Below are 21,836 nucleotides of genomic sequence, written 5' to 3' on the forward strand. Positions count from 1 at the left end.
CTGTTTCTGTCTACAGTTTTTCAGCCACTGGATTTCTGTGAACTGTCCAACCGCTTTCCAAGAGATCAGTGGGATTCAGCACTGCAGTTTTTCCTCAAAAAGCAGGAGGACTGATGGTGCTGCAAACGTGATGACAAAGCACTGTATTAATCGTTAGAAAAGACACTAAGATGTGGAGATGTTTTCAGCTATTTTTTTGTTTTTGCACATGAGTAAAAGATATGTTCTTCAAACTGTGTCAGATGTACAAGAAAGAAAGAAGCCTTGTATATTTGTGCATCTAGTTTGATTTCTTGAAAGTCATTCTGTTGTTTAAGAGGAATTTGCACAAAATGTCTTATTTGTACATTTCAGTGAGAACATGCACACAACTACTTCATTTAACGTCTAAATAAGCCATTTACTTCTGTTTGTTCCGTTTGTAGACAGTCAAGCTTACAGCAGTGACCATCTAAACATGAAGTACTTACTTATACTGTAATATATAATTTGCCAAACGTTTTCTTCTATACTGTGTGTGTGTGTGTATTATTTGGTTGAATGTGAATTACTAGAATGTTCTGTAGTCTACATAATGCCAGTTTAAAAAAAAAATGCCCTGCCTTGATTCCTGATATGTGTTAAAGGTTCTATTTTTTAAATTTCAAATTTTTTTCCTGTTCATTCACTTTTTGTTAGGAGGAACTTACAAATTAATATAATTTATTGAGTTTGTAATCAAAAATAAAATAAATATATGTGATTATGTGGTGTCAGATTTTTTTTTTCTGTTCACAATGAGCAGATGTATTTAAACTCCATGTCCACCTTTAATTTGGCTTCCTATGGAGTTGGATGATGATGCCCAATGTGAGCTATCGTTGACGACACACGAGTACATATGAACTGGTTGCGACATATAGAGGTTTTTTGGATCTAGCTGCCCAAATCGAACTACAAGAAGAAAAAACTGAAATGCGGCAATCTACAGGTTAGACTCACTTAATTGTGCGGAAATGCAGTCTTGACATTGCAAGATTAGGTTGTCCTGATCGGTTACAAGATAATCCCTGTTAAAATCCACAGGTTATATCACCCTATAGCCTTTTTTAATATTAAATAAATAGTTACCACTGCTGTATCTAATTTGCCACTTTTAAATATTTACCAGCAGGTAACGGGATTGTTCATTTTAATCAGATCTCGTTTCCTTCAGTGATTTTTTTTTAAAAAAAAAAGAAAAGAAAAGAAAAGATCCTCCCCGACAAATTGTAGCGGGTGTAGGATGTCAGTGACGGCTTGACCTGTATGCTCTCTTGTCCAGCGGCTATTTGTCGCTCAGGATTCCTACTGGAATGAAAATAAACTCAAGACACGCCAGAATGCGTCCGCAGGCTGGGAGTCCCCTCAGCGCTGCGCGTTTTGTTTTGGGCCCATTCAGCGTATCCTTTGCAGGTGATGCCAGATGTAGATAAGGGGGCCGCCGAAGCCTGTCCTCTGTCTAGACTTGTAGCCTAACCACGGGGATTCACATGGTTGTAATGGTTTACTTTTTTTTTTCTTTGCACTTTTCCCCCTAAAAAAGCTCGATTTTTATCATTTTATCACCATAACTGGAACATAACATTACGCACAATTTGCTATAAATTTCAGCCCCAGGCTAAGGAGGAGCGCATTAATACTCATATAGCCAGTGTAAACATTCAAAGCCATAAAAACATATCAAGTCAGATTAAAAAGCCGCAGACTATTGTGTCTCACTCAGTGAACCGTGATACATGTGCCAAATGCCTAATAATAATATGTTGTCAACCATCAGTCACTGATCCACTTGGCGCAGAAACGCTAAATATAAGCAGATTCAGTGTTGCAGGCTCCTGCCTCACGGTATGGAGGTTTGCACCTCTAGAAGCAAGAACATGTGTAAAACTGAAAGATTGAACTGGCCGAAGGAGTGTGAGTTTTTCTCCTTTTTTTGCACCACTTTTTTCCCCTGAGCTTTTCCAGATCAATCCCCACTTTAAACAAAGTCACACTTTATAAGCAGCAGATGCGCTGTCATTTCCCATAAAACTGATTTATTTTCACTGACCATAATTAAAATCTTCTGAATGTTTATGGAACAAATGGAGTTTGCATGCAATAATCAGTCCCTTTATTGTTAAGTCCAGCCATGTCTGCCTTCAATAATAAATAATAATAACTTATTTTTTTCTGGAGGAACCGCGAACAGCGCGCATCTCTCTCTTATCTGTTTCAATAATTTACAATAGTCGATAGTGAACGTGGAAATCATGCACATCTACACAGCTTGTATTTTTTTTCCTTTAAAACATACTGTAAGTATTAGCGTTCGGACGTCCAGAGCAGGCTCCCGTGTTTAAATCCCACCATATATTCCCGTTGTGTTCAGTTCAGGTGTGGGCGTTGTGAAGGCAAGGTGTCCCATATATAGCTCGAAAACCAGAATGTCCATGAACAGCTGCGTGTCCTGCCGAAGTGTCATGGGGCAGGAGAGTGGGATCAGATACCTAGATGTACAGGGAACAGTCAGACCTCAAATCCTCCAAAGGGGACTTGAATGAAATGATCCTCCAGCAAAATCCATTCTGGCTGTTATATTCGTTCTTTGAATGTCACTGAGGGTTTTTGCGCATTCCTGCAGCTCGGTGCCTCCAGCTGATCCCGGTACTTCCTCACGTGTCCACGGGACTCGGCACCATACTGTTCGGAGTGTCCGGCAACTGAGACGACAGAGAGGTCACATCACTGCCCGAGGAGTTCCCCAGAGAGCCCGCTTCAGAGAAAGACACCTGCCAAAAGGGGGAAATATTCAATTCAGCAGGGAAATGTCTTACGTTTTTAACCACATTAGGGAGACTTCAACATGTGTGAATGGAGCCTTTAAATATATCTTTATATACACACATTTCATTCATTTCATACTTTTAAAAATTTAAAAGTATGAAATGAATCCATTTAAAACTATAGGCCCAAATTCCTCGCATAATCTCACGAATCCCCATCTTCGATAAGATGACCGCCAGATCAAGTGACTTGATACACACAAAACATGCATTTTGCGTTTAAATGTTTCCAATCTGATGGATAAAGCCATTTATAACTGTGAATTTTATATAAATGTCTTTCATCACTAAGGTCTCGCTCTTACCCTCCCCCTGTCTGCGCATGTATGTAAGCAGCACCCTTCATGCCATTTCAACATTTTGAGTATAATTTATGACGTTCAATCCCACCAGTTGTTGGAAAGCAGGCTGGTCGAGATCGGTCTGCAGGGCGAAGTCGCTGAGGGTTTTCCATGGAGGCTGGTAGGACTGCACCTCCACAGGATTCCCCTGCACGGTGTTGTCGTGGCGGATAGGACTGCCTGCCACCAGAGGTGTGCCTGTCAGGCCCTGCAGATTCTATGAGAGAGATTAAAAAAATACAAAATATTCAGTTCAATCAAATATGCGTTAGCCAGCGGATGGATAAAGCTGGGATAAAGGTTAGTGCGCTGTTTGCCGAGTAAAACCTTCCAATCTCAATGTGTTTAAATTATTAGTTTATTTCCTTTGTTACGTTTTGCATTATTATGTTTTGGGGTTTTTTTGTTGGGTTTTTCTTTATTTCTTTTGTGTGTGTGTGTGTGTGTGTGGGGGGGGGGGGGCGCATTGTTTGTTTGTTTGTTTTTAGCTTATAGCTTATAAACAAATAGCTAAAACGTAATGGAAATAAATAAAATACAACTCATACGCTTTAAAAAAGAACAAACTAAAATGCAGGAAATATCCACGTATAATAATAATAATAATAATAATAATAATAATAATAATAATAATAATAATTTTAACCTGCAAAATAGCAGTATATGGAGCGTGTTTCAAAGCTTTATTATTATTGTTATTATTTTTTTAGTTTAATTGACATTTCCTTTACAATTCCGTAAAATAAAATACACTTATTTTAAATGATTTAATTTGTGACTTTCCCCCCTTTTTGTCTTTTTTTTATTATCAGCGTTTCTATGAATTTGTTATTGTTATACATTAGTCATGAGCATCAGCACTGCCTTTTCGTGTTATTACTGGGCTTCAGTTGTCCTGCTTTAAATGAAAGTTGCCACGATAAGCTGCTGCGCAGTAGTTACAAAGTAGACTTGTGTTTGTAGGTGTTGAAACGTCAGATTATTTGCAACTGAAAACGTTTGTTTTTTTCCCCCCCGGTGAACTTGTTTACTCACGGTTTTGTCGTTGTGCTGCTGCTGCTGAAGCTGTTTCATCAGGATGGACTTCTTCTTGTCTTTGCAGCGCTTGTTCTGAAACCAGACGCGGATCACCCTGGGGCTCAGGCCGGTCATCTCCACCAGCTGCTCCTTCATCAGAGCGTCCGGTCTCGGATTGGCATTGTAGCAGGTCCGCAGTGTGTGGAGCTGCTTCTCGTTGAGCACCGTCCGCACTCTGGTAGTCTTCTCGGACGGCTTGTGGACGTGGTTCCGGTGATGTGGAGGGTGCCGGACCGAAACTGGATCTAAGGAGACGGAAATTTTAAAAGTTAAACTAAATAACTGCATGTTTTATTTATTATTAAGGGGCAAAAGTAGACAAGCCTTTAAAAATACAAATATCCCATGTCTTATGACAGGTATCACTGTAAACGGTCAAATATACTCCAATGGTATCAACACAGTCAGTTTAAATATGGAGGCCTATTAATCGTGAAATAGTGAATGTGTCAAAAATAGATTTGGTGTATATACACATAACCGGTTAATAGATACATACAAATGTGAATAATAATAATAATAATAATAATAATAATAATAATAATAATAATAATAATAATAATAATAATAATAATAATAATAATAATAATAATAATAATGTGCCTGGTATGTGAACAATAAGCCAGCTTGTACCTGAGATGTGTAGCGGTCTGTTGTGAATGTTCCCCGGGCTCAGCGGGCTCCCTGCTGAGGCCCTCTCCATCATCAAGCCGTGGTCCGCCCGGCACAGCAGCTCGTCGTCCCGCAGGGAGAACTCGTCCCCCGGCAGGAGGTGTCGGCTGCACACCGAGCACCGAAAGCACTCCATGTGATACACATTGTCCCGGGCTCTCATCACCAGGTCGCTGCTACAGAAGCCCATGTTACACTTTGCACATTTGATGCCAAATAACCTGCAGAGGATCACGGAGATGTGTTGGTCCCATGCATTAATTCTGTATATTTCTTATTATTTATTTGGACTTAAATCTGATGCTGGTCTCACTTCACGATCCTAACAAAACGAGCACTAGCTTAACTTCACAGGGACAGTAATTTTAAGCCCTGTCTATAACTCAAATCAGACTGAGCTCTGGGCTTTAATTAACCTGTGCATTTGCAATTAATATAGCCCATCATGATGGACTTATCATTTTGCCTCATCCTTTAAAAAAATAAATAAAAAATAACCAGTATTTTTAACGGTTTCTTTAAAAAATAAAAAAAGGAAAAAAGAAAATCCAGAAAACTCTGCTGACTTACTACCTTGCATAATCTCTTTTACAGTAAGTCTTTCCGTCTCGGACGAAGCAAGTGCAGGTCTCGTCCAGATGCAGGTTGCACTCTGCACACTTGAGGCAGGCTGCGTGCCACTCCAGGTCCGGGGACACTCTCAGGATGTACTGGTCGTGTATCTGACTTCCACAGCCCACACACATTGCGATTCCTGACTTCTCTGTGAAGTGGGAATGCAATAATGCAAGATCGTATGTGCTCTTTTAATCCTCACGACATCCCTTCAAACCCACGCCAAGCTTAAGAAGAGAAACTATTGCGTACATATCACATCAAGCTTGTAGGTTCATTCCAAGAATATTGCTGAATAATTATAATTAGGCCACAGGGGCTAAAAATATCCCCAAGCATAACGACGTGGGTTTAAAAAAACATGACCACCACACACGTTTTTATAGCCCAGTTATGTTAAAGGTGAGGTGTGAACAGGCTTTGTAAACGGATCTCTTGCAAATTTTTAGGAATATTCTGCAAGCCTTGAATATTATTAAGAGATTAATCATTAAACCCAGGCGTCTAAACAGCGTCAATGACATAAAAGTCCAAATAAACCCTCTCGCACGCACAAAATGAAGGGGAATTAGAAAGGGAATAATCTTACTTTTTGAATGATCCCCCATATCATCCAAGAAAGAAGTGTTGAGCAGGATATCCACCATACAGGAGAAATAGCCGAGTGCAAGGCGACAGACGGAGGAAGAAGAGGAGCAAAAGGCAGAGGAGACCGTCCTGTCCCGGGCTGGATGATAAACTTGTATTCCTCCTCCGAGAGGTGGAGAGAAAACAAAGATCATCGACCAGTGACGTCTGCAAACCTGGACGTCTGTGGGTCCGGGGAGAGGGTGCCATGCAAATCTCCTCCAAGACCCCCTGCTCTTTCTATTCTATTGGCTTCTTGGGCTGGTTTTGTGTGCAGGAGGAGCGTGTGTGTGTGTGTGTGTGTGTGTGTGTATGCGATTTTTCTTTTTAGTATTAGTATTAGTATAGTATTAGTATAGTATTAGTATTAGTATTATTATATTACTATTCCTTGCCTTGAAAATGTACACACGGGCCTTATCTCCTCTACTCTTATGTGATTATAATTTTTGCTTCTGCTGTGAGATTTTTGCTATTAAAGCTAGCAGGATGCGTTTAAAGTGATATTGATCTGAAGGTTTAATGAAAACACAGCCTTAAAGCTAGTTCTTCTTTTGCTTCTTTTTCTTCCTATTTGGTTAAACTGTAGCTGTTTTGTGCAAATATCATATAAGGTGGTTTTTCCAACCCTGTCTTCAAGCTGTCATAGTAAGTAATGCTCACATCAGCAGGGAGCCCTCTACTGGATGAAATATAGATCAGCTGAATATCAATCAGCTGGAGAAGTGAAACATAAATCTTGATCGTTGCTTTGGACAGCTCTTGAAGTTTTGCTCTAGTGGAAAAGAAGTCCTATAATAGCAATCTGCAAGGTGTCCTTTATATGTATACCTCAGGATGAAGGTAGTTCATATCCACCATCCGCCCTAATCAAGCAGCACTGTGCTCGCTGTTTTTTTTAAAACTGTTATTTTATGAATACGGTAATTTTAGCATGCAATTGCTTGTAAGGTGTTCTTGGGTATCTTGAGTTGCACCTATAAATTCAAATAAGAAAAAAAACGAATTTCTCTAGTCTGGTCAGTCTCGTGGGCTTTCTAATGCCCCTGGAGGTTTTCTTCTAGAGAATTATGCTGAAGAAGGCCATCTACTGCCATTGAGCAGTTACATTAAGTCACGTTGTAACTCCCCAACAAGTTACACTTAGAGTTCAGGTTGGTGTTACATATAACCTGTAACATTTGCCTTAATGTCAGGACCCAGTAGTCCAACAGAGGAGTACACTGTAAGAAATTATGATTATTCAAAGTAGTTTAAAAAAATATTTTAAAAAATATTTAAAAGGAACAATGAAGTTTGACATAGTTCCATCTCATATGGAACTCGTGTACCGCACGCTGAGTTTATAGATATTTCTAATTTCATTTTGCAAGTACTTTTTTGTGTTTAAAAAATAAAGTAAGGGGAGAAAAACTTTCTTTCACTTTATTTTCACTTCTCCAACTGCACACAAAAGAAGGTTTTCAAAGAATCAAGTGTGAGTATATCTCGGTAATATTTGATAATATTTATTCAAAATGTATTCTTTCTTTCTGTCTCGAAATTTATTCTATTATTCTTTATTTTTGTTATTTTGCGTTTTCTCTACGCAGCACTTGCATATATAAGGAAGTAGCGGAGGCTCTCCAATCAGAGTTAAATGTGCTTCTGCTTGATTTGAAGAGGAAAACAAATATTAACTTAATACAAAAGACCCGGAAAACAAAACATAAAAAGAAAGCTTCTTTTTATTTCTTTATTTATTTTGGTGTTTAATATTTCTGTCAATATGATTAAACTTCACAGAGAGAGAGGGAGAGAGAGGGAGAGGGGAGGGGGAGGAGCAAGAGCGTTGGCCGGAAGTTGCGGTTCTTGATCGAAGTTATCTCGCGAGAATTCCTCGCCGACGTCAGATGACCTTTGGCACAGTTTTGTGTCTGCAGGACTGGAAGGGAGCTGTAGCTTTCGGGGTCCAAGATGAATAGAGCTCTTAACAAATCAAATCTGAAACATTTGGTAAGAATAACGCTAACACTAACTTACAGTGAGGCATTGCATTAATTGGTTAAATCAGTTTTTAACAGTAAACGCTGGTTTCTTTGCAGCAGCTACTAGCTTGCTTTATGACTTAGCTACACATTACCCGGGTCATTGTCGTTTCCAGACGCAAGTGTGCTACAAGGAATTTAAACATGTGGCAGTATTAGTTAACATAATGCGACAATAATTCTGCATACTATCTCTACTTTGTGAAATAGCTTAAAAAGGAGTTAATATTTTTGGAACGAAAGCTAGTTAGTGCTAGCCTGGCTAGCCTCATGCTTATGAAACGGTTACGAAACTGCCACTTGCAGGTGTTACCAAAGAGTCAAAATTAAAAATACCTATGTCTGGTGAGATGTGCAGGAAATAAGTTGGAGGAAAAATGTAGTTTTCTTATGTATTTTGTATTTTGGGATTCTCCCTGTTATCCAATCAGTTTTTGTTTAACCCCCCTCCCCTTCCCCTTCACAGGCCCTACCATAGTTAATGATAATTTGGAAGGGTTACTTAGAAATGTCTTAATTATTTTACTCATTATGTCAAAAATAACTAGCTTGATCTAGCTTCACAGGCCAGTATCTGCCAGATTAAACCACCTATATCACCTTGAAACTGCACAGGTCCAACCTGCACTGAATAGACTAGAATAACATAGAATAGAATTCAACTTTATTGTCATTGCACATGTCACAAGTACAAGGCAACGAAATGCAGTTTGCGTCCATCCAGAAGTGCTTTAGCCGTGATATAGATATATTACAGAAATGGGTCTGTTATAGGTATGAGGTTACAAAAATGGTTCTATTATGGTTATATTACAATGTACACGGTATGAAGGTATGTTATGAATATGCTATAACTATAAGTATGTACAGGCTGTAGTGGGTATACATTGCCGTAAAGTAAAAGAATTGAGGAAGTGTTTTTTAGCATTTATTGATTGCAAGGTATTTATAAAGTTTTGCAAATGTTTTGTGTTATTTTTCACGTGTATGCTATAGATTCATTATTAAAAATTCTTTGGATCTGACACAAATCCTCTAAAATACATCAAACCTGATAGAAACTTGAACTCATAGTAGGTTAAGTCATGAAGACAGAGCACTTATAGGTAGGTTTACGAAACTCAAATCTGTCATTTAATTTAGGTGGGAACTATAATTTTCTGTCCTGTGTAACCTTTGCGAGTGCTCTATTGTGCATTGTGCATATAATGTTTTGCACAGGAAAAAGATATTTACACTGTTCTGTGGGAACCCTTGGTTGAGTTGACATGGCCTGTCCTTTTTCTCCATTTGCTGGTCTTTATCTGAATGACCTTTGCGTCACATGGCTGGTTAACTGTGTCAAGTCATGTCCAGATGAGGCTTGCAGCATCCTGTTTTACTTTGACTGAGTGAGATGCAGCCGTTTTAGAGGCTGCACTGAAAATTGTTTGCCCTTTATCCGGACATTATGTGTGCACCTTCCCACAGCATTTATTTCTAAAGATGATCTCAGACTCTGTATCAAAATATTTAATGCACAACCATTTATTCTAAATAATGCATGTATAAACACAGGTAAAGTATTAGGTAAAAATTATTATGTAGGACATTTGCCAGTTATACAATTTTACTGCTCACTCTTGAACACATGACATTGGTCAGTTGTTATGACATTGGATTGTGTGGTAGAAATGAAGATAAAGTGAATTCAGCCTTTCTTCTCAACACTACTTCAGGATGATTGTGCTGTGATGATTATGGTGTCTGTGGTCAATTTTAGGTAGCAATATCTATCTTTTTTTTTTTCAAATGAAAAACAAATTTGATAAGAATACAGAAATCATATGTTACCAAGCATGTATTTTATTTTTAACATCTTTAGGCAGCAGAACCAACAAAACAGTGATATATTATCATGTTGACTGATTGTGTTTTCAGACTGGTCTCCTGCAAAGGTTTCAAAGCACCTTGGTCATTGCAGAGCACAACAATGAAAAATTAACTCCGATTACCCTCAATGCCATTACGGCTGCTACTAAAGTGGGAGGAGAGGTGTCCTGTCTGGTCGCTGGAACAAACTGTGCAAAGGTAGGTAAAGCTTTTGATGTGCAGAGTATGTGTGTGCGTGCATGTAAATTGAATAACTAAAATGACGACATATTGTGTTGCCATTACGGAGCAAACGTGAAGTAAATATTAGTTAAACCGATGACAAACTTGTTAAGGGTGCAATAAAAGTGGCTGACAGCAGGAAATCTGGTTCTGACCAGAGTGGTGGTGTGCTGATAAAGTTACAGACTCACTCCTGCTGCCACAGGCACAGTAGGACAGGCTTTATTCAGCACTTCCTCCAGCTCTCCAGAGCTAAAATTGATTGGGTTTAATGTAAAAGTACATGGAGCGCTTAGGGTGTCAAACTCAAATACACAGTGGGCCAAAATTCAAAACTGGAACAAAGTCGCGGGCGAACATTAATACTTATTGAAAAAAAAATCTTCCTCCAGATATAAGAATGAATCTTTTCTTATGGACTCAAATAAGTTTTGCTGGAAAACTGAATATAGAACAAGCAAAGCTTAATACTAAACAATATATATATTAGCTATATAATACCAGTAGGCCAGCTCTAATAGTAATTTGATATGGCTTCGTGGGCCAAATGTAATTAGGCTGCGGGCCAAATTTGGCCCACGTGTCAGAGTTTGACACCTATGACTTATGGCAAAGTTACAGTCTCAATGTTATTCTTTATTTTTTCTCAGTGTCTTCTTGAGGGACAGTATGTGTATATGTGCACGTGATATATAAATGAATGTTTAAGTGCAGGTTATTGTGCAGACTCAGCACAGAGCATCAAAGAGTTGATTTGTAGTGTGTCACATCAGTGTGGTGGCAGCTGTCCTGGCAGCCATTTTTGGAATTCCATAAGATACTATGATTCATATCAGTATGTCACACATAAACACATCGTATTGAATGACACAGAAACAGAATCTTATGAGAATTTATCAGATTCTGCTAACATTCTGTCCACATTTGATAACCTGCTCAGTGATGTGAAATCATCATCAATGTGAGTGGGCAAAACAGAAGCAACTTTGGATTTCTAACTACAAATCCCTTCTCTCTTGTTTCTTTTTGTCGTTATCCCACTCTAAAAGTTGGATGTAACAGTGAGACCAAATTCACAACCCAATAGAAACAGATCCAGGTACATTTACTGCAATATTCAAACTGAATACAGGCTGCTGGCCATTGACATGTAGTATCCTTTTGACTTGAAGTCACCTGGAACTGTAGCTGTGCTGTAAACAAATAATGAAGCACAATTTGACCAGAATAAGAACTAGAATCTTTAACACACTAAGATAATAAAATACACAAGCTATTTGACTGGTAACTGGCAATAAGCCCGAGGACTAATGGCCCAGAAGGCCCAAATGAAACTAGTAATGTCCAGACATCTAGCCTATATTACTTAATATTCATTAACCTATTTAAAACGCACTTTTGCTCAGTTTCAGGTAAAGTGTAAATCTGCACTTCTGATTTGTGTGATTACATTTTCTCTTTGTCTTTTTCTGCTGCAGCAGCCAAAGTCTGATTTATTAATGACAAACCAGTCGTAGAAGCATCATAACATCAAGAAAACTGGACAGTTAAAGGATTTTTCTTTTTACATAAAAAAGAAAAAAAAAGTTTGATGATCTGAAATGTTAAAGTGTGACAAACATACAAATAAATTGGAAAAATGCTTTTTCACACCATTGTCATATAAAAGACTTACTTCCTTCATTCTGTTCATTGACCCCATTGTGGACCACTAAAATTTTGTATACTATGTAGTATACACCTTATTTACTTTATTTATTAAATTTTGGGTTTGTTTTGTTTTTTTTGCACTACATTAGACAACATCAAAATAGCGTTGTCAAAAATGACAATAGCGTTGGCATTTTTGTTATTTGTGTTTTGTAATCTTTATAAAAACCTACAAAAAACCACCTCTTAATCTTTGGTATATTGCGAGGCGCTGTGGACATCCAAGTTTGTGATTGTGTAGATTTTTCAAATCAATACCATGGTTGCATCTACTGAAAAACTCTGTGAAGCTTAAATCTCAGTGACCTTGACTTCAAGGTCAGAGGTCAACTTTTCTGAAAATCGGAGGAGTTTCACATTTATAACACAGGTATGTCTACTAGGAGGCTGAAGGGTAGCACTATATATTTATAAACAATCAAAAACAACAATTTATTTCCAATTTGTATGGAATTTATTTCTGTAAACATGGTGTTTTAGGTCGGATTAAAGGACTGATGTGATGGTAAGGTGTCCGCTGCTCTGCTTTGAATATTGGTAGGCTTTTCTTTTTTTTAAATTTTCACAAGAATTGCTAGTTCCCCTAGAGTTTTGGCCACCCCAGCAATCAGAAGATTCCCTATGAGCAAGCATTTAGCGACAGTGGGAAGGAAAAACCCCCTTTAAAAAGGAAGAAACCTTCGACAGAACCAGGCTCAGGAAGGGACAGCCCTCCGCCACGCCACGACTGGTTGGGGTGGGGGGGAGTGAAAATTAAAAAAAAAAAAAAAAAAAAGCCAAAGTGATAATTATTGGAGCAGCTTAATTAATAATTCCAGTGTAATTTGCTGTTAATATCCTTTTCCAACCCCAGTTTGTGTTTTTATCACTTTTGTCCAGGGTGGAAGATGCCATGCTGGAGATTGACTCTGTATGGTTTTTCAATGTTGATACTTGGGAACCTGTTGGAGAGGCCAGGGTTGAAAAAGGGATGCCGTAGAACCTGAGAGGGTGTTATCCGCTGGTGTGCATCCAAGGCCAACATCTCTTTAATTAGGCTGACAAATAAGCGTTGGCCATCTTCTGGTCCTCGTCTAAACATCATTATTTGTTCGAGGTCATCCAGATGTTTAAGTTTTATGTATCTTGTCTCCAAAGATTCATATCCTGTCTCGTATTTAAATTGTTGGGCGGTCTTAAATGTCCAGCGTTGTTGGTTGTAGTTGTCTTTTGTGAAATAGTCTTCAGTGTACACGCCAGGATCGAGAACATGATCTGGTGGCTGACCCTGAGTCTCTATGATGAATTTCAAAACATCATAATATTTTTTTCCAGGGTAGAGTGGCACCCCTGTAACAAGTTCAACAGCCACCAGCCCCAGAGACCACATGTCACTTGCTTCATTGTAAGGAAGGCCAAGCATAACCTCAGGTGCACTATAACCAACTGTGCCCACACGGTCACCAGGCATCACTGCAGACGCAGGACATGCGAGGCCAAAGTCTATAAGTCTGACTTTGACTGGAGACTCATAGCGATTTACAACCATGATGTTTCCAGGTTTGAGGTCAGCGTGCACTATTCCCAACGAACCCAGGTGGGACAGAGCATTTGTGAGTTGACCTAAAATTGGCCTGACTTCGCTTATGGGGAGATGCCGGTTATTCGGGTCCCGTATGTAGTCCCACAGGCATTGATCGAGGAGTTCAAATTTCAGGCAAACCCGCTCTCTGTCAAGGAAAAAGCCGTTCCATTGAACAATGTTGGCGGCATCTGGATCCAACCTTCGCAGCTGCTCCAGGATGAAAATTTCCTTTTTTGCCTGTTGCAGAATATCAGTGCGGTTCTTGTTCACCTTAATAGCCACAGCTTGGTTGGTTTTGGTATCACGGCATTTGGCTACAATACCAAAGCCCCCTTCTCCGAGGAAAGCCTCTACCTTGTAGTGGATTCCCAAAATGCTCCCTTCAACTATTTCAAGCTCATCTGAGCTGAAGGATGGGCTGGCTGACGTGTGGGCGAATACTTGCTGAGAAAATTCAACCGAGTTTTGACAACTGCAGTTGATTTTCTCTGATCTCTTGCATTTCAAGTTTGAAGGGTGCTGAAAGACCACAGGGTTTTGTGGTCTTTCAGCACTCATGTCAATGCAAGGGGAACTCTTAGGGTTGAAAAAGGGATGCCGGAGAACCTCCGACGGTGTTATGCGCTGGTTTGCATCCAAGGCCAACATCTGTTTAATTAAGCTTACAAACAAACGTTGGCCATTTTCAGGTCCTCTTCTAAACATCATTACTTGTTCGAGGTCATCGAGACGCGTTAGTTTTATGTATCTTGTCTCCAGGTCGAGGAGTTCAAACCATGATGTTTCCAGGTTTGAGGTCAGCGTGCACTATTCCCACAGAACCCAGGTGGGACAGAGCATTTGTGAGTTGACCTAAAATTGGCCTGACTTCGCTTATGGGGAGATGCCGGTTATTCGGGTCCCGTATGTAGTCCCACAGGCATTGATCAAGGAGTTCGAACTTTAAGCAAACCTGCTCCCCTTCGTGGAAAAAGCCGTTCCATTGAACAATGTTGGCGGCATCTGGATCCAACCTTCTCAGCTGCTCCAGGATGAAAATTTCCAGTTTTGCCTGTTGCAGAATATCAGGGTCGCTCTTGTTGACTTTAATAGCCACAGCTCGGTTGGTCATGGTATCACGACATTTGGCTACAATACCAAAGCCCCCTTCTCCAAGGAAAGCCTCTACCTTGTAGTGGTTTCCCAAAATGCTCCCTTTAACTATTCCAAGCTCATTTGAGCAGAAGGATGGGTTAGCTGACATGGTGAAATGTGTCGGCTTGGTCAGTTAATTGCTAAGTAACGCGAAATTCTCTCAAAACTCTCCAAAAGGGTTTGCTTACTGTCAGGTCAAGGTCCGTTGAGCAGCAAAGTTTAACAGAGCAAAGCTTCTATTTAAGGGTTTTTTCTCTCAGCAAGATGATGACATCACAAGGGATCAAAGGCATTCTACTTTGGATCAAAGGCATTCTATTTTTGATCAATGGCATTCTATTTTTTCAGTTGAAACACTGAAAAAAAAATAGTGTTTCAACAGGGCAGGCTGGCGCCCTGTGGGAGGCAGAGGTGATAGGGTAAGGATGCAGAGGATAAGTAAAGATCTTATCTGTCAGCTCTTCAGCGAGCAGCCGCAGAATCTCAGGTGCAACTTTGCAGGGGATGGAGAGTGAAGACAAAATCAACAATGACTTATGGCAGGGGTGTCAAACTCAAATACACAGTGGGCCAAAATTCAAAACTGCAACAAAGTCACGGGCTAACATTAATATTTATTGAAAAAAAAATATCTTCCTCCAGATATAAGAATGAATCTTTTCTTATGGACTCAAATACGTTTTGCTGGAAAACTGAATATGGAACAAGCAAAGCTTAATACTAAACAATATATATATTAGCTGTATAATACCAGTAGGCCAGCTCTAATAGTAATTTGGTATGGCTTCGTGGACCAAATGTAATTAGGCTGCGGGCCAAATTTGGCCCGCGGGTCAGAGTTTGACACCTATGGCTTAGATGGAGACTAAATTCAGCTTCCCTCCCCCCTTTATTGAACAACAAAGTAAAACAAAACGCAACAAAGGCAGGCATGGATCACCTCTGCTATTGTTGGTGTGTTTGTGCTTCACTATTGGAGTAGGATGTTGTAGTGTGTATTTTGCTGCACACGAAGATATGCACAAAGAAAGTTGGATGTCATTTCTGTGTTTTCAGGTTGCAGAGGAAATCAGCAAAGTGAAAGGTGTGAAGAAGGTCCTGGTGGCCCAACATGATTCTTACAAAGGTGGCCTACCAGGTATTGTTGGCGCTTCTTTTTTAAATATTTGTCAGTCTCTGAGTGATGTGGTAATTAACTTGCACAGAGCGTAATAATGTATTTAATTAACCGCTCATATGGTTAAGAGATTAAGAACAGGTGTCACAGCATTCGTAGTATGCCATCTGCCTAATGTTGTTTCTGCTATCGGACTATTTATTATTGAGTGATTTGTATATATTGTGCTATTTCCGAAATCTGTAACATATTGTATTGTTAAACAGTCTAGTCTGTTTCTGTTAATGTTACTGTATTGGAGCTACTGTAACCCACATAATTTCCTTACGTATTAATAAAGTATGCTGATTCTGATTTGTTTGTTTTATTAGAGGAGTTGACTCCACTTATCCTGCAGACACAAAAGCAGTTCAACTTCACTCACATCTGTGCTGGTGCCTCAGCTTTCGGAAAGGTAAATCCACAGTAGACAAATGATGCTCGTATAACTTGTATTTCTGTATTTTATTACTCTTTTATTTTTTTGTCTACTCACTAAATGAACTAATATTCTATTGTGTATATTTAACTGAAATCAGAAGCTCTTAGTTGATGTTATTTTGTGAAAATCCTGCTGTGAACAAAATGCCAAGCAACATCTCTGTGAACTATACTGTGGCTGCCTTCCTCTTTTGTAGAACCTGCTTCCCAGAGTGGCTGCCAAGTTGGACGTTGCCCCAGTTTCAGATATTATTGAAGTCAAATCTTCAGATACTTTTGTTAGGACCATCTATGCAGGTAATCTTTTGTAAGCATGTTATGATATTGAGATCTAGCATTCTCATTGAGTTACAGATTTGTTGAACTGCATCAGTTTGACTTTCGCTTTTATAATGGAAGTCAGCTTTTTTGTAATGTAGTCATCTAATTAAATGTTGGGATTAAACAGGAAATGCCCTCAGCACCGTAAAATGCAACGAGCCGATCAAGGTCTTCAGCATCAGAGGGACTTGCTTTGAAGCAGCTCCAACAGAGGGAGGGGGTGCTGCATCAGAAGAAGGTGTAGTAGCTTACAGATTTATCCTTACGCTTAGAAACTAGGTGAAATTTTGGATGATGTTCAACAGCACCTTATTTGTTTTTATGTTTGAAATTTGTTTGTTTTTTGTTACTGTTTTTTTATTGTTACTGGTTTGTCTGATCTGCAGTGTCTGCTTCCTCTCCGGTTGGAATTTCTGAGTGGCTGAAACAGAGTCTGACAAAGAGTGACCGTCCAGAGCTGACAAGTGCTAAAGTTGTGGTGTCAGGAGGTGTGCATAAACTGTTGAAGTTTGAATTTGGCAAAATATTTGTTTGTAACATAGACTTGCTATTGTATAGTTTAACAATGTGCACAGTAGACTAATGGTTTCTCTTTTCCTTTCTTTTTTCCTCCCTCAGGTAGGGGCTTGAAGAGTGGAGAAAACTTCAAGTTGCTTTATGACCTTGCAGACAAACTGAATGCTGCAGGTATTCTATTCTGGGAAAGTTTGGGTCATTTATCACTTTGCTTGGTTGCTTTTTTTGGCCCCATTTTAATTGCAAAATGTTCTTTTTCCAGTTGGTGCATCCAGAGCTGCAGTGGATGCTGGCTACGTCCCTAACGACATGCAGGTTGGACAGACTGGCAAAATTGTAGCACCGGTAGGTTAACAAAACAAACTATTTTTGATTGGTTATAGTGAAAATTAAGGTTTAAAAGGGGACAAAGTCTGTGTAAGTTTGCTTTTGACTGATGCCTGTTAGCCTTCATCTAGCAAATTGCTATGATTATGATGGCTGCTATTCCCTTTTTTTTTCTTTTTTCTTTTTTTTTTTAAATAAAAAGGTTAACTTCCCATTATGTGATTCTGTCAGGTTACCCCAGCTGTGATTACCCACACATTAGGCCTCACAAAATATACATGATGGCACATTTCAGGCGCCTAAATGATTTAGCTGATCCATTAAAATGGAGTGCAGTGGATGTCTGGTCAGAGCCCCAGACCAGTCCAGACTGTCCAAATTAGATTTTTTTTAATGTTATGACAAGCATTTGGAATTTGGCTTAGTTAATTAAATACAGTCTAAATCTGGTTAGTTTATTCACCCCACCAATCTAAGAATGTTTAGTGATTCATTTTATTCATGTAAGATAAGCTCTCCTATGCCAATTAAAGCAAATGTTATCATACGGTTTAGTGTAAACATCAGAGTCAGGTGTCCTGGAATCATTTCTGTAATCAGAGTTCTGATGTTGCTCTATATCAGAGTTTTAGGGTTTAAAATAATAATAATAATTGGCAGTATTGGCGAAACAGTATAAAACATGTCTGTCTAGAGATTTGTATGTCTATCTTAATTTATTTATCTGACTAATTGGAATCAGTTAGAGCTGTGTGTGAAAAGGGCTCTGGCTGACTGACATAAAGTCATTATTGTGTTATTAAGATATAAATAAAAAAAACTCCATTTGGAATGACAAACTAATTTTAAAAAATGTGCTGTTTGCTTTGTGGAAATGGAAACCTGCAGTTTATGTGATTTTTCATCTGACTGGTAGAACGTAGTCAATCACGTTTGTAGAATGATGTTCTTATCCTCTGAAACTTCCAAGTGCAACAATAACCCTGAACTAAAATATTCATATGGTATTAAAATGGTTGGGAGCGTTCTTCCAAGGAAGGTTCAGGAGATGTAGTAATGGCCGACCCTTTCCAGGCTCATCTAGACACTATGCAGCCAGAGTCCATGGCCTAGCCTTGAGCTTAAACTTCAGATCCTAAGCATGTAACACATATAACATTTGCCTGGTTGTATTGTGCTTTTCATGTTCACAGGAGTTGTACATTGCTGTTGGTATCTCAGGAGCCATCCAGCACCTGGCAGGAATGAAGGATAGCAAGGTAAAGTCACTGGAGTGGTGTGTGCTCCATTTTCTATTTTTCTGATTTTCTTCTCTTAACTTTGTTAGTTTGTAATAAACAGAATGGAAAGTTTCACTTCTAATATTAAATTTTAAAAATGATAAAGTTGCACTTGGTGTTCTCTGGTGACTTAACATTGTGATCCAAAAACATGTTTACCTGGTATGGTTATGCTCAAAATACCCACTGAGATGATTCTGACCTTTGCTGTGGGTTTTAATTGTTTTTGCCTTGTTTATATCTTGAATCTTTTATGTTAGCAGTGGGAGGAAAAATTCAATACATCTTAAATGCATAAATAGAATGATATTTTGCTTGGCGATGTTGGATCAATACAGGGACATCAAATATTGATATTTTAATAAATAAATTAAAATACTACGAACAACAGGCCTCATCTCGCCTGATAGACGGCATCCTTTCTGCAAACATTTGGAGTGACTGCAGTCGCTCCCAGAGAGAATGCTGAATGTCTGCAAATAGTTATCATCTAATTTATAAATGCAGACAGATTGATTCTGACTGATGGTAACATGTTGGCAGTCTCTTTCAATGGGCATCGCTCGACGGGACTCTGCACAACTGGCTACCAGCTTGTTTGTATTTTGGTTGTATTCTTGTGGAACATGAAGAAAAAAAGACGGAAAACAAATTGCAAAATCATAAAATTGTGTCAGGAGTGAAGCATCATATTAAAGTCTGCCCGTTCACAACTTTGTTTTTTAAACAGTCCGTTTTCTGTGTCCATTGTGAAAACTAAAGTAAAATCTAAAGAAACATAAATGTAACATTTTGGTTGTTTGTGTCTTTTCCCCCCCACTTCAGACTATTGTTGCTATCAACAAGGACCCTGAAGCTCCTATTTTCCAGGTGGCTGACTACGGTTTGGTAGCCGATCTTTTCAAAGTAAGCCTCTGGGATTGATATGGCTATAATGATGTCACTATGATCCCACATTAGGAAGCAACCAAGCAATGCCTGGATTTACTTTGTATGTTTCTCGAGTCGTGAGTGATAGCCAGAATATAACATTTGCTCTCTCCTGGATAAATTTTGCATGATGCCTTATTCCACCTAATGGAAATGTGCAACCGTTGAATTATTAAATTCTTGAATTAATCTGAGGAGAGTGCAAGCTATAACTCTCCTGATATCAGAAGATATAAAAACAGATCAATAGCTTACAGAAGTTGGCTTCAGCGTGGTTTTAAAGCCTCTGCTTGCCAGGCCTCTTATATGCTCAGTTGCATTCAGGTGTCTAGCTGATACTTTGGGATGGCGAGCCAGGTGTACTAGCATGACTCAGTGGAGTCCAGTGCTGCCTGCAAAAGTCTGTTTTCATTTGTGTCCTGGTGATCATGTTTTATTTAGGTCCTCAGTAGTGCCTGAGCAGCCCAGGTGTCCTGACCAACTCTGTAGCAGTGATTAGTAATAATAGCTTGTGGCAGCAGAGTTGCGACCTACCGGGCAATGAGATCATCTTACGTGTGATCGTTCCACAGATAACTGATTAAAATGGATAGGCTTTCTACTACTGCCTCCAAATGGTGAATTGATACCCAGCTGGGTAGTGTAGTGGTAAGACTACACACCTTCGGAGTGGGAGTCACAAGTTTGATTCCCACCCAGTATCAGTAAGGGTCCTGGCTGACCCCCCCATGCTAGAAACCAAGCCTTGGAATGTCTGCAGCCTGTCCGCAGTTCCGACACACATATTTCACTACATGTTGTACTCTGTATAATTGTGTATGTGACAAAAAAAGGTTTGTTACCCCATATGGACTGAACTAGGGTCTGATTCTGATGTGAAAGCTCACCAGAACAACAATTTTAATAGCCTTGCACTTATATTTAGCAGCTAAAAGAGGCCTTTGAATCTGTTTTTTCTAAACTGTACAGACTACATTATCAGGGTTGTTATTTATTTTTTAGGCCAGAAGTCTTTCTGAATTCATCATTGAATGTTTCAGTATCTGCAGCCTGCTGTACTATTGATAAATCTCCGAGTACCAACATGCAGCGTCCTTTGCCTAATAAACTCCTAAATGTTGTGATATGGATTATTCTGGGGAAAATGATGACAGGTTCTTATTAACATTTATCTTCAAATAAACCTGGGAATTACGTCACTGGTGATAAATGAAGAACAGAAATGGCTTGAAAGGGCTGCAGCTGAGAAATGTAATGCAATGCATTTGTTGAACAGTGTTAGTGCAAAATAGTGGACCAACACTAAATGTCTTCACTGTTTTTCTTTTAAGGCTGTTCCTGAGATGACTGAAGCTCTCAGCAAGTGAAGAGAGACAAACTCCACCAGAATCTGAGAACGACCAGTCTCCACCTTAAGAAATATTTAAAGCTGCGAGTCCTGCTTGCAGAGAATTTCATCATCTTCTCTCCGTTACTCTCAGTGAATACATTGTACTTACCTTTTGGCTGGAGGTTTCCTTTTTTTGCTTACGGTAGTACATGTGTTATTTGTATGTAACTTTCTGGGACATTAAAGGAGATCTTTGGAAATTCTCAGCTCTGTGATTCCTTCTACTAAGATGTAGCTCTTTGTGTTGACTTAGAGGTTATGTGACTAATGACATGCTCTTAGAAAGTTTATTTAATTGACACTAATGACTTGTTTTATTAACTTGCCATGTTTTTCACTTTATTGGGTTCATTTTGCAATGATGTCTTTCCATGATCAAGATAGAAAGTGCCTGTTGACAGAACAATAAACAGACTTTGCAATATGGTGGCAAATCTGAGAGGTTCATGCTATTCTGTCCTCTTCAGCATTTTATTCTAGCTTTCGAGTCCCTCGCTGTTTTTGAGCTGTGACTAGATGACCAAACCCAATCTGAAATATTTACACAACTTCCAAACATTAAAGTAATACAAAGGAAAAAAAGATGGACCTGAATTGTGTGAAATATGTCATGTGTAGGTAGGTTTTTCAGTTAGCTTGTCGAGTGATGGTCATCCCATAGTTTGCAAAATCTCAGACATTGACTCAGCTGGATTTGGTGGGTTTCCAGTCATGGCATCTGGATAAAAACTCAACACGAATCATCCATCAATCAAAAGGATTCTGCAC

The 21,836-nt window shown here is 39.1% G+C and overlaps 3 protein-coding genes across 6 annotated transcripts in view; 2 read left to right on the plus strand and 1 right to left on the minus strand.

Moving 5' to 3' along the window:
- The window catches only part of scaper (S-phase cyclin A-associated protein in the ER), a 59,223-nt gene extending 58,481 nt beyond the window's left edge, over nucleotides 1–742 (plus strand). For all 3 annotated transcript variants that reach the window (XM_006789335.3, XM_006789338.3, XM_006789337.3), the window contains one exon: nucleotides 17–742. In XM_006789335.3, the coding sequence (XP_006789398.1) occupies nucleotides 17–114 (98 nt within the window). In that variant the 3' untranslated portion in view covers nucleotides 115–742. The remainder of the gene's footprint in view (nucleotides 1–16) is intronic.
- Nucleotides 743–2,111: 1,369 nt separating this feature from the next.
- isl2a (ISL LIM homeobox 2a) lies at nucleotides 2,112–6,396 on the minus strand. Of its 2 annotated transcripts, none has more exons than XM_035907186.2 (6): nucleotides 6,141–6,396; nucleotides 5,510–5,699; nucleotides 4,898–5,112; nucleotides 4,223–4,509; nucleotides 3,237–3,404; nucleotides 2,112–2,792 (listed from the first exon to the last, which is right to left on the minus strand). In XM_035907186.2, exons 1-6 carry the CDS (start codon nucleotides 6,331–6,333, stop codon nucleotides 2,676–2,678), a joined length of 1,170 nt encoding a protein of 389 aa, XP_035763079.2. In that variant the 5' UTR covers nucleotides 6,334–6,396; the 3' UTR covers nucleotides 2,112–2,675. The 2 variants fall into 2 exon arrangements, with proteins under 2 accessions (XP_035763079.2, XP_006789397.2); XM_006789334.3 differs by having other exon boundaries at nucleotides 4,898–5,157.
- A 1,642-nt stretch (nucleotides 6,397–8,038) lies between these two features.
- Nucleotides 8,039–21,492, plus strand: etfa (electron transfer flavoprotein subunit alpha). Its single transcript, XM_087843122.1, has 12 exons — nucleotides 8,039–8,173; nucleotides 10,126–10,275; nucleotides 15,764–15,845; nucleotides 16,196–16,278; nucleotides 16,502–16,601; nucleotides 16,753–16,863; nucleotides 17,012–17,113; nucleotides 17,244–17,312; nucleotides 17,404–17,486; nucleotides 18,662–18,727; nucleotides 19,574–19,654; nucleotides 21,010–21,492. Exons 1-12 carry the CDS (start codon nucleotides 8,135–8,137, stop codon nucleotides 21,043–21,045), a joined length of 1,002 nt encoding a protein of 333 aa, XP_087699248.1. The 5' UTR covers nucleotides 8,039–8,134; the 3' UTR covers nucleotides 21,046–21,492.
- Nucleotides 21,493–21,836: the final 344 nt, after the last annotated feature.

The sequence above is a fragment of the Neolamprologus brichardi genome, chromosome 7 (assembly GCF_056152115.1).
Source record: "Neolamprologus brichardi isolate AB-2024 chromosome 7, ASM5615211v1, whole genome shotgun sequence".
In the NCBI taxonomy this organism is placed as follows: domain Eukaryota; kingdom Metazoa; phylum Chordata; class Actinopteri; order Cichliformes; family Cichlidae; genus Neolamprologus; species Neolamprologus brichardi.

Coding starts and splice junctions, on each gene's coding strand:
- isl2a (XM_006789334.3), bottom strand. CDS start 6,333: ATGATCTTTGTTTTCTCTCCACCTCTCGGAGGAGGAATACAAGTTTAT. Junction 5,700..6,140: donor TATGGGGGATCATTCAAAAA/GTAAGATTATTC, acceptor CCCACTTCACAG/AGAAGTCAGGAATCGCAATG. Junction 5,158..5,509: donor TGTAAAAGAGATTATGCAAG/GTAGTAAGTCAG, acceptor GATCCTCTGCAG/GTTATTTGGCATCAAATGTG.
- etfa (XM_087843122.1), top strand. CDS start 8,135: ATGAATAGAGCTCTTAACAAATCAAATCTGAAACATTTG. Junction 15,846..16,195: donor TTACAAAGGTGGCCTACCAG/GTATTGTTGGCG, acceptor TTGTTTTATTAG/AGGAGTTGACTCCACTTATC. Junction 16,279..16,501: donor GTGCCTCAGCTTTCGGAAAG/GTAAATCCACAG, acceptor CCTCTTTTGTAG/AACCTGCTTCCCAGAGTGGC.